Source organism: Diprion similis, chromosome 6 (genome assembly GCF_021155765.1).
Source record: "Diprion similis isolate iyDipSimi1 chromosome 6, iyDipSimi1.1, whole genome shotgun sequence".
In the NCBI taxonomy this organism is placed as follows: domain Eukaryota; kingdom Metazoa; phylum Arthropoda; class Insecta; order Hymenoptera; family Diprionidae; genus Diprion; species Diprion similis.
The window spans coordinates 5,766,829-5,784,581 of NC_060110.1; the positions used below are offsets into that span (position 1 = coordinate 5,766,829).

Below are 17,753 nucleotides of genomic sequence, written 5' to 3' on the forward strand. Positions count from 1 at the left end.
CCTCCAGGGCCGTGTCACGGGCCTAATTTGAGGTGTCAACAAACTAAATAGTACGTAAAAATACAGAATCCGACACCTGTCATTCCTGATAGAACGTCATTCAGCTGTCAAGAACGTCGTTTGTACCTATGCGACGGAAGCTTTTTTCAGCTTGATAGAGGGGATCGTCTTCTCAGAGGTGATACAATTAAATTCGGTAAGAAAAATTATGAAAGATATTTTACGCATTACATACGAGGGTTAAATTAATTTTTATCATTGCATAACAAAACGCAAAATTATTTCCACTTTAGGGCCAATCATGTCGCCTGTGTATCCAACATTGCCCAGGTTGGCTGTCCGCGACAGTTTTGACGATGAGGATCTGAGTGACGTCGATGACGAGGTTTTCATAAGAGATGGGAGAAACGGAGGTCTGAAGATAGATGACGAGGGGGGAGTCAAGAGGCCGTTAATGGCTCCCCGTAGAAAATGCAAAATAAGTAGACAAACTGATAGGAGAAGACTGAATTGTAAAGCGCTGTTGGTTCCCTGCTGCTATGGAAGTATAGCGCTGTTCGTTCTCTTAGGACTAATCACCCTGGTCATATTTGCCGTCAGTGTCTTTCCCGTCCCATTAACATTTCTACAAAATTGGCTTGCACAAGGCATAGAAACCAAGATTCCGGAACTCGATATCGCCGCTTGCACATCACTTGCTGCAAGCACTGTCTGGACCAGGTCTTTACCCAAATTGACGTCAGAAGCTCCTCTGCGAAGCCTAGATGCGAACGGCGACAATATCAACGACATCATTGTTGCCTTCAGCACAGGTTTAAAACTGACACACACTTTACAATAATCATGCTTCACTGAATAAAGACACATTTTAATTTTGTTGTGTTTATTTTACAGATTGCATTATTTCAGTTCCGTTGTCTGTATCTTTGGTTCGTTTGCTTGTAAGTAAGACCATGCTTAAAGGAGTACAGGATCAATCGATATATTCGAAGATCCTACACAATCTTAATTTTTCAAAGTCCAACAATTATGAGTCCATTATTGTTTATTTTTTACATTCTTTTTTTCACATTTGTGCTACAGTTTATGATCTGTCATGGAACATGTCTAGAATAACCATCCATATATTTCTCCATACCCATCTTCACAATATGAACATCTACGAATCATTTCTAGGATTAAGTGACGTCGAAGCACCTCAGTACGTGTGCAATGTATACTTTGGAGGTCAGACCGAATGCCTGGGTGGAGTCCTTGCTTTGGATGGAACAACCGGGGAAACGATATGGACGCACTGGTCTTGGCATGTAATATTTTCTCTGGACTGTTCTATGGACGTCAATGGTGACGAGACGAAAGACTGCATCGCAGCTGGCCGAGGTGGCACAATGCGCGCTATAAGCGGGCGAGACGGTTCTATGATATGGGCATTGCCGCTACAAGATCTCGACAAATCGGGCCATCACAGAATCCTAGACGTTTATGATGCTAATTACATGGCTGATATAGACGGCGATGAGGTTGGAGATATTATTGCTGCTCATACAATGCAAATAGGTACCAAGAGATCCAGTAATGTTGTTGTTGTATCTGGAAAAACTGGGGATATTCTTCACAAAGTTGCTATAAACAAGGAACAGTTGTTCCTTGCCCCACAGGCTCTGGTCCACCCAGACGGGGAAAAAATATTGGTCATAGTTACAGGAAGCCACGAACAGCCGGGAGGACTATACGTCGCTTCATTTTCAGACCTTTACGCAGAATTTGTAAGTGAAAATGTTGTGGAAATCAAACACTTGCACTTATTGGCAGGTGTTTAACTTTATGTACTTGATTTTTTAAGTTAACTTTGAATAGTTGTTATTCATACAAACGGATTCGTTAATAACCAACAATAATATGGATGAAAAATGCTAATTGCATCTTCGTTTCAAGTTTTGTAACTTGAAAAATTGTATATAGTTGTTTATAATTATGACACCTCCAGTAGGTAACAGAGTTTTCAATGAGTCTGCACTCTTTACATCATGGTGTTATCAATTATGTAAAACAAAAAACCTGATGTTTTCAGGTTCAACACACTTGTAGTTGTCGTCAGAACTAGAAACTACAATTTTTGTAATTCTATCGAATTTCGAGACATCGTTACTTTGTAATTTACGAGTCTAGGTGGGATATAAATCGTTCTAGTTTCTGCGAAAATTTATCAAATTTCATAAAAATTCTACTAACGGTTTCAAAATTATTGTGTGAAACGTGTAGAAAAACATTCCGAATAAAATAAGTGCTAAGCTGAACGTTTATAGGCTGTTTTTCAAATTTCAAAGCATTACGTAAAGATAAAACTAGTATCTTGTGGCCATATAATTAATCGTTATTGGCGAATATTCCTATATCAATAGCAGCTATTCAAAGTTGACTCAAAAATAAAGTGCGCAAGCATGGCAACCCCTCTTAATCAGACTGGTTTGCAATCATTGTACCCACTCTTTGATGTAACAGTATTTGTATCGAATTAAAAGAAAAAACGGCTTCGTTACAGTCAACATTCTGAGTAATATAAACAATATAAATAAATTTCTGACATTTACTATATTTCATTTATATGACCTCTATGACATTTTTTTTTTTACAGAAACTGAAAGAACTCCATCACGACTCGAAGAAAGGTATCTTGACACAGCCTGTCCTTGCAGATATAACAGGAGATGGCACAGAAGATATCATAGTAGCCAAGTTCAATTCGACAATCATCTCTTATGATGGACGATCCTTCGAGCAGATATGGAACTACACAGTTCCAAATTCAGAAGTAATAAGCAGTCCGATTCCTGGTTATTACAATGACGACGATACTCCAGATTTTATGGTGAAGCACCAACTTGGGCCAGGATTTCCAGTGTATTATTACACAGTGGCCACAATTCTGGATGGAAAAACCGGTAAACCATTGTTAGAAAATGAACTGCAGGACAGTATGAGTGGTCAAATGTCAGGATTATCGGTTACTGTGGATGGATACGGCAATGACTGGTTCTTGCACTGGTCAGCGGACTGTTTGAATCATGAAGGAGACAAAAACGTCTTCGAGTTTCTTAAAACTACGTCGTTCTCTGCTCGAATGGGTGCAGATCTCTGCAAGTTACGATTCAACTCCACGCTGTCTACTAAATTGTTGGCATTAAGTCAGCACACTGCACCTCCTGGGCTGCCAATATATAATTCTGACGAATGGAAAAAATTGGAGTACAATAATTCCATTGATCCCAGAAAGGAGGCTGAGAAATATTCGGAAATGCACCCAGATTACGACGGACTTAATCCAGAAATTGGTGTTTCATCCATCACCGAAAGATCGCTGAGAATTCAACCAAACCTTCGCGTCGGGCCGAGTAAGTCCCAGAATAATGAAAATGATATTTTTTCAGACCAATTCAATTATTATCCAAATTCAAAACTCGGCAATGATTTCCAAGATCTCAAAGCAGGCATTGATAGCAACCCTGAAACCAACGTGTCTGGAGATTTTGATTCTGCTGAGGATTGGAGAGATACCAATAAATGGGATGATGAAAATAAAGATTACGATCTTCTTTACGATGAAGGATCAAACCATGACATTGATGTAGAAAAAGGTAATGGAGTTCGCGAACAGCGCAGCGGTTTTATTGATACTAAAAAAATCGGTAACTATACTGACAATGTGAAAAATGAATTCGACCCCAACATGGATTATACAAATGGACAAACTGAGAACAACAAGTACAATCGGACAACAAACATTGAGGAAAGCCTGAGTTATCCGGAATTTGATGTAAATTTGGATAATTCTGCCTACACTCAACAAAAGCGGAGTATCGATGGTAACAAAAATAAGTCCGAAGGAAATCAGGGTCAAGAAGAAATAGCTGTTGGAAATTTACAAAATAGCCGGAAGTACGAAAGATTTTTCAAAATAGACAAGCGGCCAAATCATCAACTGTCGCCCAAAAAAAACGAGAATCAATCTTTAACTGGTCAAAATGTTGGCAAAGTTATGGAAGCACGCCTACTCCACGAAGGATCTGTTCTGAATGTATCAATTATCGATGTAACCGAAACAAAAAATTCTAGCGATCAGCCGAACTGGATAGCAAAAATCATTGAGAGACCAACAGAGCCAAACGGTACGGTAAAAGAAGAAGTAGTCGTGAATGAGGTAAGAGCGAAAGATTCTTGGATGACAAGGGATGTATTTTCCAAGGTAACGAAAAATAACGAAGAAGATGCGAACATTGAGAAGATATTTCAACGGGAATCAATGAAAAATCGACAAATTTTTCTAAATAACAACAACAACAACAAAATCAAATCAAAGAGAGAAGCAAAACTTGTTGATTCTCAGAACGAATATATGGATGGTGTACAAAGGCAACCGCCTACAGGCATATTGTTACCTTCGTTAAATAAAAGTGGAAAGCCTTCAAATTCAGTTGATTTAGTGTTTTTAACATCATGGCTGCCGCCTTCTGATGCTTCTGTTATCCTGCTCCAGCAGGACCTGGACTGTATTCATAGAAAAAGGAAAGAATCTGCATCGCCCGGTTCTCGTGGGAAGAATACTAAAAAAGAACGAACACAAATGATACTTGAATGCCTGGCAGAACGTGGCATTGATTACAAGATACTTCAAGAGGGTACTGATAGAGAGAATGTGAAAATACCCCTAGGTCAAATGACAATTTACAGAATGAAATTAGAATGCGTTTGTCCCGAAGATATGCTATCAGGACAGACTTGCCGAAGTATATCGTCGCAGCAAAGCTGGCCTCAGCATTTGGGTCCATCGACGAACGGGTATTTCAAACCCCTGAGAAAACCAGCTTCGTGAAATGTTGATACTATGCATAATAATACTTATACATTAAAAGAAACAAAAAAAATGCTACAAAATTATACGAAATAATTCTTTCAATGTTTATCGCATAATCAAAAATTGTTAGTATTGAACATATTTTTGTTTCATTTAACTCTACATATAATACATCGGTGAATGCTGGTTCTTCGTGAATCGTTATAATCATTATCTTTCGCCTGTCTGATAAGGAATACAAGGTATACCCTTACACGATTTTTTGGCAATATAAAAAAAAACCAAATCGAGGATCGCGTGTAGACACCTATTTTTCTCTTTCATTGCAACACATGATAAATCCATTTTAAGTAATGGAACGTGATGGCTGTACTTCAAGATTTAATCGCTGATAATATATTTGAAAACTAAAAGTTTGAACGTAAGTAAACTGATGTATAACATTATTTTTAAGCAAATAAAGAATTATCACCGGATGCAACACAGTAGATCCTTAGTATTTCTGTATTTCATAAATCTCGAATCTGCAGGGAATATAGAGAATCACGATGAGTAGAAATCAATTCGGTTGCCATGGTTCTGTTTTACACAAAGTGACAAGTACCACTAGTCAGAACATTATCATATGACCATCTGCTACTACTGTCTATCATAATAGTGATAGGTTCCTTAGAAGTTTAGGAGAGGAGTTAAATTTAAAAAGAAATCTTACAATGACCACGCAGAAAAATCGGCAGTCCTTAACACGGACTTATGACTATTTGTATGGTAAGTAAATACACGATGCAAATTATTTCAAGCACTTAATAATGTCATGTGTAACACTTTAGATCCAGTGTATACTGTATGTAGCACTAAAGACCACTTCAAGGCAGCTGTCATAGCTGCGAAACGTACTTGTTTGTATGTGAGTTATAGTTTTACCCAAATCAAGATACTCATTATATGTAATCGTTTATTTTATGTCATTTGTGTAGAGAACTTGCAAAAATTTTCCACCTGTATCTTATGATCAACTAAAATATCCCGAACATCTGCTAAAAATCCGAACTGAGCCATTCTGCGCAATGGAACAGATGAATTACGAAGCTCGTATTCGGCAAGTTTATATGAAAGTTAGTAGCCTGCAGTTTAAGTAGGAAACGTTTACAGTATGTCGATGGGTGAGGGACAGACTGGCTGAAGGTATTCTGTCTTTTTATTTGCAGTAGCTCGCCGATCATTGAAATTATTCTTTACAGGCAAAATTTAGATCCACCAAAGCGCATCGATGTCAATGGACAACACAGACACTTGTTTTACCGGAGACCAGTTATGCCGTTCTTAAAGCCAGCTGTTCCCACGGTGCGATTTCACATGAATCTTGAATACGACAATATGGAAAAAGCTATGAAAGATGCGGCAGCACGCTGTTGCCATTTACCAGATAGGACGCAAACGAAACAGACACAAACAGACTACAGAGAAAGCGAGGCACAAACGTCTCCCTGGACTCCTCCTTACAAAGTGCGACCAGGTATATTGGCCCTTATGAAAATGATTATTGAATTGTTGGCATAAGGATTGGAGCTTATAATTTGTGCTTATATTTTACAGATGAGAGCCCCGAAGTTCTGACTATTGCCCATTTGACTTGGGATCATGGATTGCCAGCAGGAATGCACGAGGTGGAGATCATAAACAGAATGAGAATGAAGAGAGCTTGGGAGGCAATACTCCCTCCCATGGATAATGAGATTAACATCAAAACACGAAAGACTATAATTGAAGCGATGGAAATTGATGATTGGGCGTTTCGCGAAGCAGTAAGCATTTCAAATTCAGAGCTCGTGAATCTCGCGGCACTTTCGGCTCTTGGATTCTTAATTGGACATTTGAGTTTTTCAGGAGATTCAATTCATTATGGACACGCGAATGGAATTGATGGAAAAATACACAAAGCTGAGGGATGCGGCGAGGCAGAAAAGCATAGGGGATCGATGCCAGAGAGTCGAAGATTTGATAGACAAGAGGAGAAATACGGAGATAAGAAATATTAGGCAAAAACTTGGACGTGAGCTGAGAAAATTGACGGTGAAGTATCGCGGTGGTCAAGACAAATGGGCTAAAAAGTGCAGCGCAGCGAGAGGTCTTGCTGACTCGATTTTTAAATTGAAAAAAAAAAATGTTAAAAACTATCACGAGATTATTAACAGAAGGATAGTAGACGATAAGAATGTTCCTGGTTAGTAACTGCTAGAAGATCAAAAAATTACAACTACTGTAATAGGGATTGAATGAGGTGAATCAGGGACAATTGAAAATTAGCTTAAAACCTTGTGCAGGTCATATGTACACTTAAAAAAAAAAGAAGAACAGACTACATTTGTCCTAAATTGTGCAATCAAAGATGAAAATTTTGCGATAAGTTATTAAGGAAAAAAAAACTGTCCCCAATTCACCCCATTTTTCAGTATCCACAAGAGTATAAGTGATATTTCTGTATTTTCTTGTGACAGACGCAGATGAAAACGATAGGTACATTCTACTTCCTACATATTCCGAATTGAAGGCAGTTAAACCGAAGCAAAAGGCACATGAACTCTGTGTGCGAGAAACTAGATGGAATGAGGAAAAATTGAGAAAGCTTCATGCAGAGTTGAAATCGATTAGAATGGACCTCAAGCCAGATAAAAATACCAGCTTCATGAAACGTAGATACAAACTTCCACCGATGCCCGTCACCCCATCACTGTCAAACGAGAGCAACGTGAATGAGAGTCAGGAACGGGCAGCTGTATTGATTCAAAAATTGGTTACTGGAAGAGCAATTCAATGCGTTGTGAGTATTGTGCTTACTTCTAAAAATGAAACACCATCAAACTCGATTAATTCGGCATAATTATGTATCACTCCGTGATACTAGATGTTCGAGGGACGAGATAGGTGCAGAGAACTGATTGAGGAACTTCAGTCAACACATTGGCTTCAATCAGACACCAAGAAACTACGGCAGATGGAAAAACGGCACGTTATAGAGCTTCAGCAAAGCGAAAATCGCAGAACTTTGCAGGAAGATCGGTTGAACGAAATATTGAACATGCTGGAAGGCATGACATTGTCTGGAATGTTGGACTACCTGAGCAAGGTACACAGTTTGAAAGTGAACTTTAGCTGTTTGCATTTGTGAAATATTAATAAAATTTTCAAAGGAGTTGGTGCGACTGAAAGATGAGCGCAAAGCGCATGCTTTTGCTCTGCTTGCCGAACGAGAAAGAACAAAGAGGGAGGCGGAAGAGGCTGGAAGGAGGCAGCTGGAAGAACAGCGTCGCAGAGAATGTGACGAAATGTTCAGGCAAATGGTAAAGGTAAATCAAGACACAGTCGAACTTTACTTGGAAGACATAATAAAGGAAAGTATCGAGTGGGTCTCAGACGCTGAAGCAAAACAGTATATCCTAGAGACGGCTGATAAAGTGGATAAGGCACTGCAATATGCAAATGAAAAGTACGTGCAGGCAAATATCAAGTAGAGAATTCAATGTTTAATGTATGCGTGCATATATATGTATACAAGTTTTTATTTGGATTACATAACTGGTAATTAAACAACTGATATTAACAATTAATCCGTAATAATCAATGGGTATAGTTACAATATATATTTAACAATATCTGTACAACTCAAGTATTCTTTCTTCGTTTACAGCGCTCAAGGTTTGGCTGAAGAAGAAATGGTTTCTGATATGATTTACAACTTTGTACTTCCCGACGTCGACAAACAAATAGTGAGAAAGAGAATGCGTGAGAGGCAAGCTAGCTACCTAAAAAATGCACACACTGCTATTTACAATAAGATATTGGAGTTACCACCAATCGAGCGACAAACACCCTCGACAGAGTCAATAGCTACGGATAAAAGTGACAAAGGAGTGGAAGAGGAGGAGGAAGGGACAGAAGAATCTGACCAGCCGGTCGAAGTAAGCTACTACTTTTTGAATTGAGTACTCAAACAACTTGGTAGAGTTTTTTTATGTTATGCTCGGAGCATAGAATAATATTTTACTCTGATAGGAAAAAATCTTTATTTACACAGGAACTAGCGCAGGAAACAAGCGCAGATTGGATAAAACGTCGAATAGTCGGAGAAATAATTAGTCCAGAAGAAACACTGACTGGCAGCATATTAAAGCACCTTATCTCTCGTTCTGTGCTCTCTGGTTGGTTACTAATCTATGGAAAAAAAAAAACAAAAAAAAATACTGTTTAGAAGTCTGTTTATCGATTAGTACAATTTCCAATCGTAAATACTTCGTTTGAAAAGATCAAACTTTTTACTCAATATTTTATAGATGGCGAAAAAATCGCTCAACACATAGTTGAAAATGTTATCAAAGATGTGGAAGCCCTAGTCGGTAATTCTAAGTTGTCGGTATTAGGTAAGTTGAGTAAATAAAATTTACATCTGCTTTAAGCTATTGTTTTTAACCCATCAGTTTTCAGTTTCAGCACGATCCTCAGAATCATCTGGGACCTTCTATTCTAGCGGTGAGTGATTTTCTTTAAACTAATAAATTATGATAATTGTAACAAATTCTGACCAATCACTTCGAGGCTATTAATTTAACATTTCACTACTTTTGCGAACGTTTCTCCGATCAATACTGGTTACAGAATAGTTTTGTAAATTCAGAATAATTTCTTTGGCTTTCCATACTGGTTGAACTTTGCTTTGAATGATGAAAAACATATTTTCATCTAATTTTAGATTCCACTGCTAAGTCTACTGCTCCTGTAGGTCATGTTAAAGATACAGAGACCTTGGATTAGAATCAATTCCTCATTTTGAAAGTCACTTCTTAAATTATATTGATTATATTGAATACGGATATTTAACGAGGTTAAAGTTAGTAACATTATCGTAACGAAACATTGGGAAAAGTATACTATTTTCCAAGTTTAGAATGACTTCGAAGGAACTAAATTTTCACAACATGAGTATTTCTTGGTTTATTCTGGTTTACTGAATTTCGGACAATTCTGAAGGTACGAAATAACGGTTTTTTTCATCTTGCATTGCAAGAATAACGTTACTAACTTTATCACGATAATATTTAATCCAATGAAAGACAAAATACAATGCAAAAATGCAAAGTAAAAAGAAAGAGTATAGAATGGGACGTTTACTACAAATGTTATTTTTGCAATTTTCATTACAAAAATTAAAATCAGCCATTTGCAGAATAGTCTATATACACAGTGTTTCTATATGCGATAGTTATCGTCATATTAACTGAATAGCAGACACTGTTGTAGATTATTTTCTGCAAACGTTATTATCTGTTCTTGAAAATAATAACGCTGCATGTTTATAAATGTATTAAGGTCCTTACGAAAATATACTATTTTTTATCCGGCATATAGATAAGATAAATTGAATTTCATTTGCAAAGCTTCATTTCATGTAAGCTACTTTGTAACAAATATTCCGCAATCTATTTCTTAATTTCTGCTGTATCGTAATAATACAATTCGACAAAACTACTGCTGAAATTGTTTTATTAATATCTTTTAATTTGCTGTACGTGATAGAGTTTGCCTATTTTGAATCTTTAGCTGAAAAAAGTGCACGATATTGTATGTTACCATAAGTGTACATTAAAGTAAACTCAGATTTACTAAATCGAACAATTCGAAAGTGAATCTTATGTCAGAAGATCCACTACTCATGTTCCTTAATGCAGGCTCTATTTTTTACCGACGTGGAATAAACTAAGTTAACCCTATGAGTAATGAAGTTAAGGAAAAATTAGTCGAAAAATTCAGAAAGAATTAGTTGAACAACTCAACTAATATGTTTCTAATACTTAACAAATCAAGAGAAGTAAGGAAACGTCAGAAAAAAAAGAAAAAAAGAAAGAGTAAAAAATACCATTCACGCAACAGCACAAAGAATAATCAGTCTCGTTCGCAAGGTTTTATAAATATTGATTAAATATAAATGGATAAATTTTTAAAGAAAACTTCTTATTACTTATGTGAACACAATTAACCATGGATTAGCTACTTGGACGTAGATGGAACGTCATCCTCCACATGTCCTGTATCCAGTAGGTCTGATAGAAACTTTTTAAATTGAACATCTTTTGGGCTAGTGGATGATTTACGTTCGACAATCAATTTTCTCTTCTTAGCTTGAAGATCTTTACCTTGAACTCGGTCCGACTCTCGAGACTTGAGTCTATCGATATGCTTTCTTTTGCAGGTTTCTATGGTGTCAGGCTTTTGCGTTTCTTCCCTGGCCCTACTCAGTTCAGCTTTTAAGTCACCCATCTTTTGTTCCCATTCTTCAAGGTGCTTCTTCATCTCCGCTATCTGAATATCCTGTTCATGAAGTTTCTTTCCTTGTTCTTGTATCTTGACACTCTGTGTCCGCATTTGAAAACCCTGTCTCTTCATTCTCAGTTTGAGTTTATTCATCTTACTTCTCACTGACATAACAGACATTTGATTTTTTTTCGTCCGACAGTGTATCTTGCGAAATGTTTGGTTCAATTTTTCAGGACTAAAACCGTGCGCCAATGTAATATTCCCACTATTGGTATGATGCGATATCATCAGGCTTGCGTTTGGTAGGTCATAAGTACCTACGTGACTCACGACAGATGTGCAAATGCTGTGCTTCAATTTTGGCAATATTTTTTCGTCAAAATGTTCCATTGCCATGCTGCTGATATCCCGCAATTCTTGCAGAATCTCATGGGCTCTAGGTGGGGTTTTTGAGTCACGTATTAACCGGAGGACGCGGAATATCTCATCAATAACCTTCATTTTGGCAGTACCGAGAAAAAAATTAACACAGTCAGAGGGTTATTGCTCAATGTGTGTTTTTGTCGAGCATCTTTGTTTTTGTTTCTTTTTTCTTCCCTCAACTAATAATACTCACTTTTCCAGGGATAAAACAGCACAGGTTCAAATCGACGTATTTTATGAAAGTCATTGATAGCATAGAGATCCTAGTTTCTATGGCTGTTAGTATATCGCAGTGACGAGCCAGAGGGTGACTCCGTCTTTCCGATTCCCTTCTGGGTAGCTGACATTTTACTGCTCTTAGACATTGAGCGTGGTACTTTTCCATCAGATTGAAGCCGCGGTTGAGAAGCTTTTTACAAGTTCGATCAAACTGCTTGCAAACCTTGAAATAATAAAAATCAATTAATGAATCACGTGTTGCAGCCTCTAACAGAGGTCGAGGGTCGTTTACGATGAAATCATTTGAAACAGCGTAGAACTTTAATGACGAGAAGTTGGGCGTTGATAATACATGGATATCAAGGTCACGGCGAAATAGCAGAGTACAAGAATTTAAAAAATGCTGCTTACCGTTCTGTTTCTAGCGATTTCATCGTATGTTAGGTTAGACAAAATTGTTTCTAGAACAACTTCGGGGAGGTTTATCAACTGCAACATGTCGTCGGAAAAATTTCCTATGCACGGGATTCAACGAGCCAACTTTTAAAATTGGGGAACACGGCACCGTCAAAACAGATATTTGTAAATATTAAATGATCACTAAGAGGTTTGTAACAGTCGCGACAGTTTGCCAACTGCCGCCATGTTACAGAAAACACGAGAACCTTACGAGATGCAATCGCCGCGGACAGTACAATAATACCGTGTGCGACGGAAGGCCAACTGACTGTTCAAATAGCGTCACGGGTTCCAGAAATACCTTATGCCTTTATGCATCGCAGGAGATCCAAAACTACGTACTCAGAACTTGGGTAGCCAATTAGTAAAAATGGAAATACTGTTGCTCAAAATACATTGATATTTTTTATTAATCTAATGGCAATGCAATTGACTGGAGATATATAAAACAGCTCAAGCTTGTGAATTTGGCTTCACAGTATTCTTCTATGCCGACTCGATTTTACATTGGCATCCCTTAACGAAAGGTCGGTAAGTGAAAGCGATAGAATCACCCCATGACTCACTAGGACCCACCCAGACGGATTAATCCAGGACTGAACGGCTTTATTTACCTTCAGTCAAAGGAACTGTGTATCGTGACAGAAGAAAATTCCGCCTACAGATTGGCAAGTGCAGCACATCAATGTAGCTTTGGTTGTCTGTGACCAGGCGCGTTTGACGATTATTCTTTAGTCAACGCAAGGCAGATCACGATCCACACGGCCATGCGAGACCGATTAGATTTCGAAATGCCTGTATTTTATTTCTTAGTTCATCTTGTATGTATCGTGCTTACACTACAACTTTGTGTGTTTTTCCTACGTTTCTCTCATGTCATTTCAGTCAGTATTTGAACAATATCTTAGTTGTGCCATAGAGGGATTGATTGAAATTTTTATTACTATTATTATAGAGGAATACAAAAAGAAAAAACGCATGCGATATGAAGAGAGCAAAAATGATGCGGTATGACATTAGGAAATGACGTCATCCGTACCATTTTGCAAGTGCCCCAGACGTGCTGCTCGGTGGCAAAAACCGAAACTACGCAACGCGACGCCTGCGAAGCTGAGTTTGTGTCTGTTGGATGCGTAGGAAGTTCGACCTCCTCCCACTACCAATCTCTGGTTTCGTTCCTGGCTTCACTGCCACCCAGTGTTGCCAATCCAATGAATATAGATTCGGGCATGTGCGGTCTTCGTATTTGAATAATCAATCCCGAAAATTTTCTAATACTTTTTCTCATCATTCACCGCCATTCCATCCTTACTATTGCGTAAAACATTATGCACGAAAGAGTCGCACATCGAGTACTGATTGGCGCGTAAAAATATACGTTCAGCGTACGTACATGTATGTAACATGCCTACACCAAACGCACACATATTTTTGCATTCTAGGCTAAAAATTTTATCCTTCTTTGGAATATCCCAGTATTACAGGATCGTGCGTAGTTGCATGCATTATACATTTAGGTAACCACGATACATCGAAAAAAAGGGATTCTTTATCAAGTATGGTTGGTTCGAGCGACCGGAACAGCGAATATAGCGTAACAAAAGGTTCAACGCATCAGCGCGTACAAAGCCGACGGGATGCGTGTGTGTGAATCTGTGTGTGCGCGCGCGCTTGTCGCACACCAATAGCCGAGCGGCGAGGGGCAGAGGGGGGGGGGGTGAAATAGTTGAACAGAGCGGGAAGTTGGCAGCACTGTCGGCGGCCGTATCTCTGGTCTCCTCTTGGATCTGCAGTTTCGGAGTGGCGAGCTCGCGTTCGTCAGTGATTCGCAAGCCGTTGGTGAACGCGTTCAACCCGTCCGTCGTCGCGCGTCGCGTATAGATTGCACACATCGCATCGAAGCTGTCCCAAAGTCCGTGTCCTGAGTTCCGAACAATCCGTCGAGAAGTAGAAAAGCTCAGACTCGGCTTAAGGGCAGCTAGTAAACGATCTGGGAATGGCTTTCAACGGTGATGGACCGCACTCGAAGAGGCAACGTCTCGAGGAGTCGGGCCACAGGGTAAGTGATGCCAAGATGCACATTTTTCACTGTAATGCGTGTCTTTTCCATTGTTAGAAGTGCAGCGGTATCATTGCACCCACGTTTCCTTATTCCCGCGGGCCCCGCTCGCCGATCGAGAATGAGCCGGGGCCTCCACCAAATCGCCGCCGGTTTCTTAACAGTCTTCAAACAACCCTACCACCACCGACTGGTTATTACTCCCCGAGCATCGATTATCCGCACGCGGCCGGGTTGCTGCGTACCTGGGAGGTCGCACGCTTTCAGTTCTGGTCGCCATTTATTGTCACGATCACGATCATCTCCATTGTTCCTTCCGGCGTGCGTTTGAGACATCGTCTCGTAAAATATCCCCCGCGAGAATACACGAACACGTCGTCAACGGCAACCGTGTAAACTCCGTTCGACGCGTTTCTGCCATCTATCCACACTGCATACATGTACTTCGTCACGGTAGCCGGAGCCCTGCGACAACAATTCGCTAATCGATCGATCGCCCGCCGACGCACTTCTCCTCGCCTCTTTCTATCTGTCCGTTAACCCTAGGAACTCCATCGAACGAGTAAGACTCGCGAAGTCAGTCCTCTACCGGTCTCCTTCTCCTCCTCGCCGTCGTCGACAACCTGTTATCGTTTCTCCCGGCGGTACTCGGCGGAGTCCGTCCGTCGGTCGCAGACCGGTGGCCACAGGTTCCGTTGCTAGAAATATTGATTATTTCTTGAAGCTCCTCCACCCCCCTCTCTTCCTCTCCCCCAGCCCCTCCCCTTCCCTCTTGCTTTGCTGCCGCTGCTGCTGCTGCTCGATTCTTGTTTCTTTCTCGTTTGCGCAGATCTGCCGATCCTCGTTTCTTTCTTTCTTCCTCGCTTCCTTATCGAACGAGATCACCGCTCTCGTCGAGAGGTTGCACTCTCGTATCCAGCTCGCCGTCGGCTGGCTATAGTAGCAATTATTATTGACAGGACGGTCGCAGCCGAGTCGCTGTCGTTTCTACGTAGCATTCGTCGCCGCCGCCGTCGTCTTGCGCCCAGGTTACTTACACTACACACCCTGTTTCTTGTGTCAGACCCCTTATCTCTCACGCTGTGTCGCTGAGCGCGAGTCCGCGACGAGTAGACACAATAAATTCTCTCCTCATCTTTCACCGCTGCTATATAGCGAGCCTTCGCGCTGCACCGTCTTTTCTTGCATGTTTATTATTTTTTTTTTTTTTTTTTTTTTTTTTTTTTTTTTTTTTTTTTTTTTTTTTTTTTTTTTCGTTATGCAGCGATATATCGTGGTTACTCCTCGAACAATGAATGCCTATCCCCCCCCATGCAGCAGCATATGAGAGGAAACGTCAGGGGAGAAATCGTTATTGCGCAATTTTAAGAATAACTTTCAAGGATTAGATTTTTCAAAATCAGAATATGTTTTGTTTATAATGGTTTACGAAATTTCAGACATTCCCGAAAGTTCGAAGTAAAGATTTTTTCTTAACAGCCGTGCATCGTTACCGTAATATTACTAACTTCATACTCATCCTTATTTCCGTTTTACATGCTTGTCTATTCGGCGGAAATGAATCGTCGAGAGGAATGATAGGAAATAAACTTAATGGGGAAGATAAAAGTAATACAAGAAAGACTGAAAATATAATTTTATCTCTGCAATTGGCGATATAGAGATACATTGAGAGGAGGAAGTTTAAAATCTTATCACAATCGCACGAACCATTTTTCTTCGACTCAAGTAATGTATATTATATATATATATATATATATACGTATTATAGCCATTATAAGAGTATAATATTATATACTCTGCAAGTATAATTACTTTTCGCCAACCAACCGGCGCGGCCCTCCATATTCGTTACACATAGTTTTAATACATAAACACATATATATATATATATGAGTAAATGGGTAGGTATTCTATAAGCTGCTGGGCTACTTTGCTCCTTCTGCAGCACTTCCCTCGGTAGATAACACACACACATATATATATATATATATATATTTTTATGTATGTCTATATAGAGCTTTAGTTCAGGTCTCGGGGAAAATATTTTTCAAATCTGACAACGAGATGGGGGTTATTTTATACCCGTATAACATCAGAGGAGACTGGAAAAAAGACTAGAAATTCTCTTCTCCCGTAATGCCCGGTATCACCGCACTGCGTACGATTTTGCAACTTTACATGAACAAACATTGAACCCATGAGAGATTGAAATTCCCTTGAAAATACACATAATAAATACATACATAGAATGTGATGGACTACGACGATGTCTAATTTTCGATGATCGAGAACCTCGACCGACGAAAACGGATGGATAACTCTCCCTGCGCGTTACGTCATCGTGCAAAATATGTGGCCCATGCATCATTCCTTTGCTCATTTGTACGACGAATAACGCGCGCCTCTGTCATTAATTCCACATTGAATTATTTATGTTTTTGTTTCATCTACTACATGCGCATATATCTATATATGAGCGTATACTCACTTATCTATGCGTTACCTTTTGAACGATGATTTACACGATGATCATTGGCTTAGCCAGCGGGGCTGTGGTGTGTTTGCTCGACGGAAAAACACTGCCGCGCCGCATAAAAATAAATGAGAAAAAACGGAATTAAGACAGAATTGAAAGGAAAAAGAAAATCAAACATGGCTGACAATAAGGGAGATTGAGGGATTGTGAATAGATGATGGTACAACGCCAGGTGAATCAAATTCGTGCCGAGCATGTATATTCATGTGTTATTTTAATATTCTCTCACTCTTTCTCCTCTCGTAGCTTTCTCGCTCTCTCTCTCTCTCTCTCTCTCTATCTCTTTCTCTTTCTTGCCAAGATTGAAGTGTCTTTGTGAAGTCTGAATTCTCTTTTTATGTTCGTCTTTCCCGTCGGATTCTACTGCAGACAAACAGCTGTCGCAAGTTTTTCTGCATTATGCATTGGCATTGGTGTAGGGTATAGGGTATAATGAAGTCCTCTGTATAGACTGACGGAAAGGAAGAGAAATGAGTCGAAAATAAAACTGTAATATATATAGCGAAATATACTGAAGGAAATATACTAGAAAAGTGTCACGAATGAAAATTCTAAAATTATGTTAGCTTTGAATTTTGCTTAACAAATATTACTTCTCTGAATATCGAGGAAAAAATATATATAAAACAAATTTCATCTAGCCGTACACGTAAATTTTGGAAAAATATGCGTTTTTTCTAACTTATAAAATCTCATTCAATTCATCAGTCAGGTATTCAATTCAATTTTACAAACCACAAACGCGTTGTTGTTGTTATTATTATCAGTACATCGTGTTTTAAACTTATCTACAGTTATTAATCAATTCTTCTAACATAAAACACACGACCATCATACGCTGTAGGTAGTTTTACGTAAAATCATACGTACACATACATCCGAATCTGTTCCGC

General features: G+C 39.2%; 4 protein-coding genes across 5 annotated transcripts in view; 3 read left to right on the plus strand and 1 right to left on the minus strand.

The window, feature by feature from the left end:
• The first annotated feature begins 10 nt into the window (after positions 1-10).
• LOC124407483 lies at positions 11-5,177 on the plus strand. Its single transcript, XM_046883660.1, has 4 exons — positions 11-196; positions 294-812; positions 1,177-1,766; positions 2,636-5,177. Exons 2-4 carry the CDS (start codon positions 302-304, stop codon positions 4,868-4,870), a joined length of 3,336 nt encoding a protein of 1,111 aa, XP_046739616.1. The 5' UTR covers positions 11-196; positions 294-301; the 3' UTR covers positions 4,871-5,177.
• Positions 5,178-5,565: 388 nt separating this feature from the next.
• On the plus strand, positions 5,566-9,765 carry LOC124406475 (cilia- and flagella-associated protein 91-like). Its single transcript, XM_046881902.1, has 14 exons — positions 5,566-5,620; positions 5,683-5,759; positions 5,830-5,951; positions 6,061-6,368; positions 6,449-6,657; positions 6,740-7,076; positions 7,351-7,673; positions 7,758-7,979; positions 8,044-8,339; positions 8,541-8,811; positions 8,928-9,051; positions 9,184-9,270; positions 9,335-9,379; positions 9,600-9,765. The coding sequence occupies exons 1-14, from the start codon at positions 5,566-5,568 to the stop codon at positions 9,659-9,661; spliced, it is 2,538 nt and encodes an 845-aa protein (XP_046737858.1). The 3' UTR covers positions 9,662-9,765.
• A 926-nt stretch (positions 9,766-10,691) lies between these two features.
• Positions 10,692-12,506, minus strand: LOC124407053 (F-box only protein 28). The gene is made up of 3 exons (XM_046882856.1): positions 12,215-12,506; positions 11,778-12,026; positions 10,692-11,656 (listed from the first exon to the last, which is right to left on the minus strand). Exons 1-3 carry the CDS (start codon positions 12,299-12,301, stop codon positions 10,895-10,897), a joined length of 1,098 nt encoding a protein of 365 aa, XP_046738812.1. The 5' UTR covers positions 12,302-12,506; the 3' UTR covers positions 10,692-10,894.
• A 1,537-nt stretch (positions 12,507-14,043) lies between these two features.
• The window catches only part of LOC124406852 (heterogeneous nuclear ribonucleoprotein L), a 73,118-nt gene continuing 69,408 nt past the window's right edge, over positions 14,044-17,753 (plus strand). For both annotated transcript variants that reach the window (XM_046882493.1, XM_046882494.1), the window contains exon 1: positions 14,044-14,321. In XM_046882493.1, the coding sequence (XP_046738449.1) occupies positions 14,259-14,321 (63 nt within the window). In that variant the 5' untranslated portion in view covers positions 14,044-14,258. The remainder of the gene's footprint in view (positions 14,322-17,753) is intronic.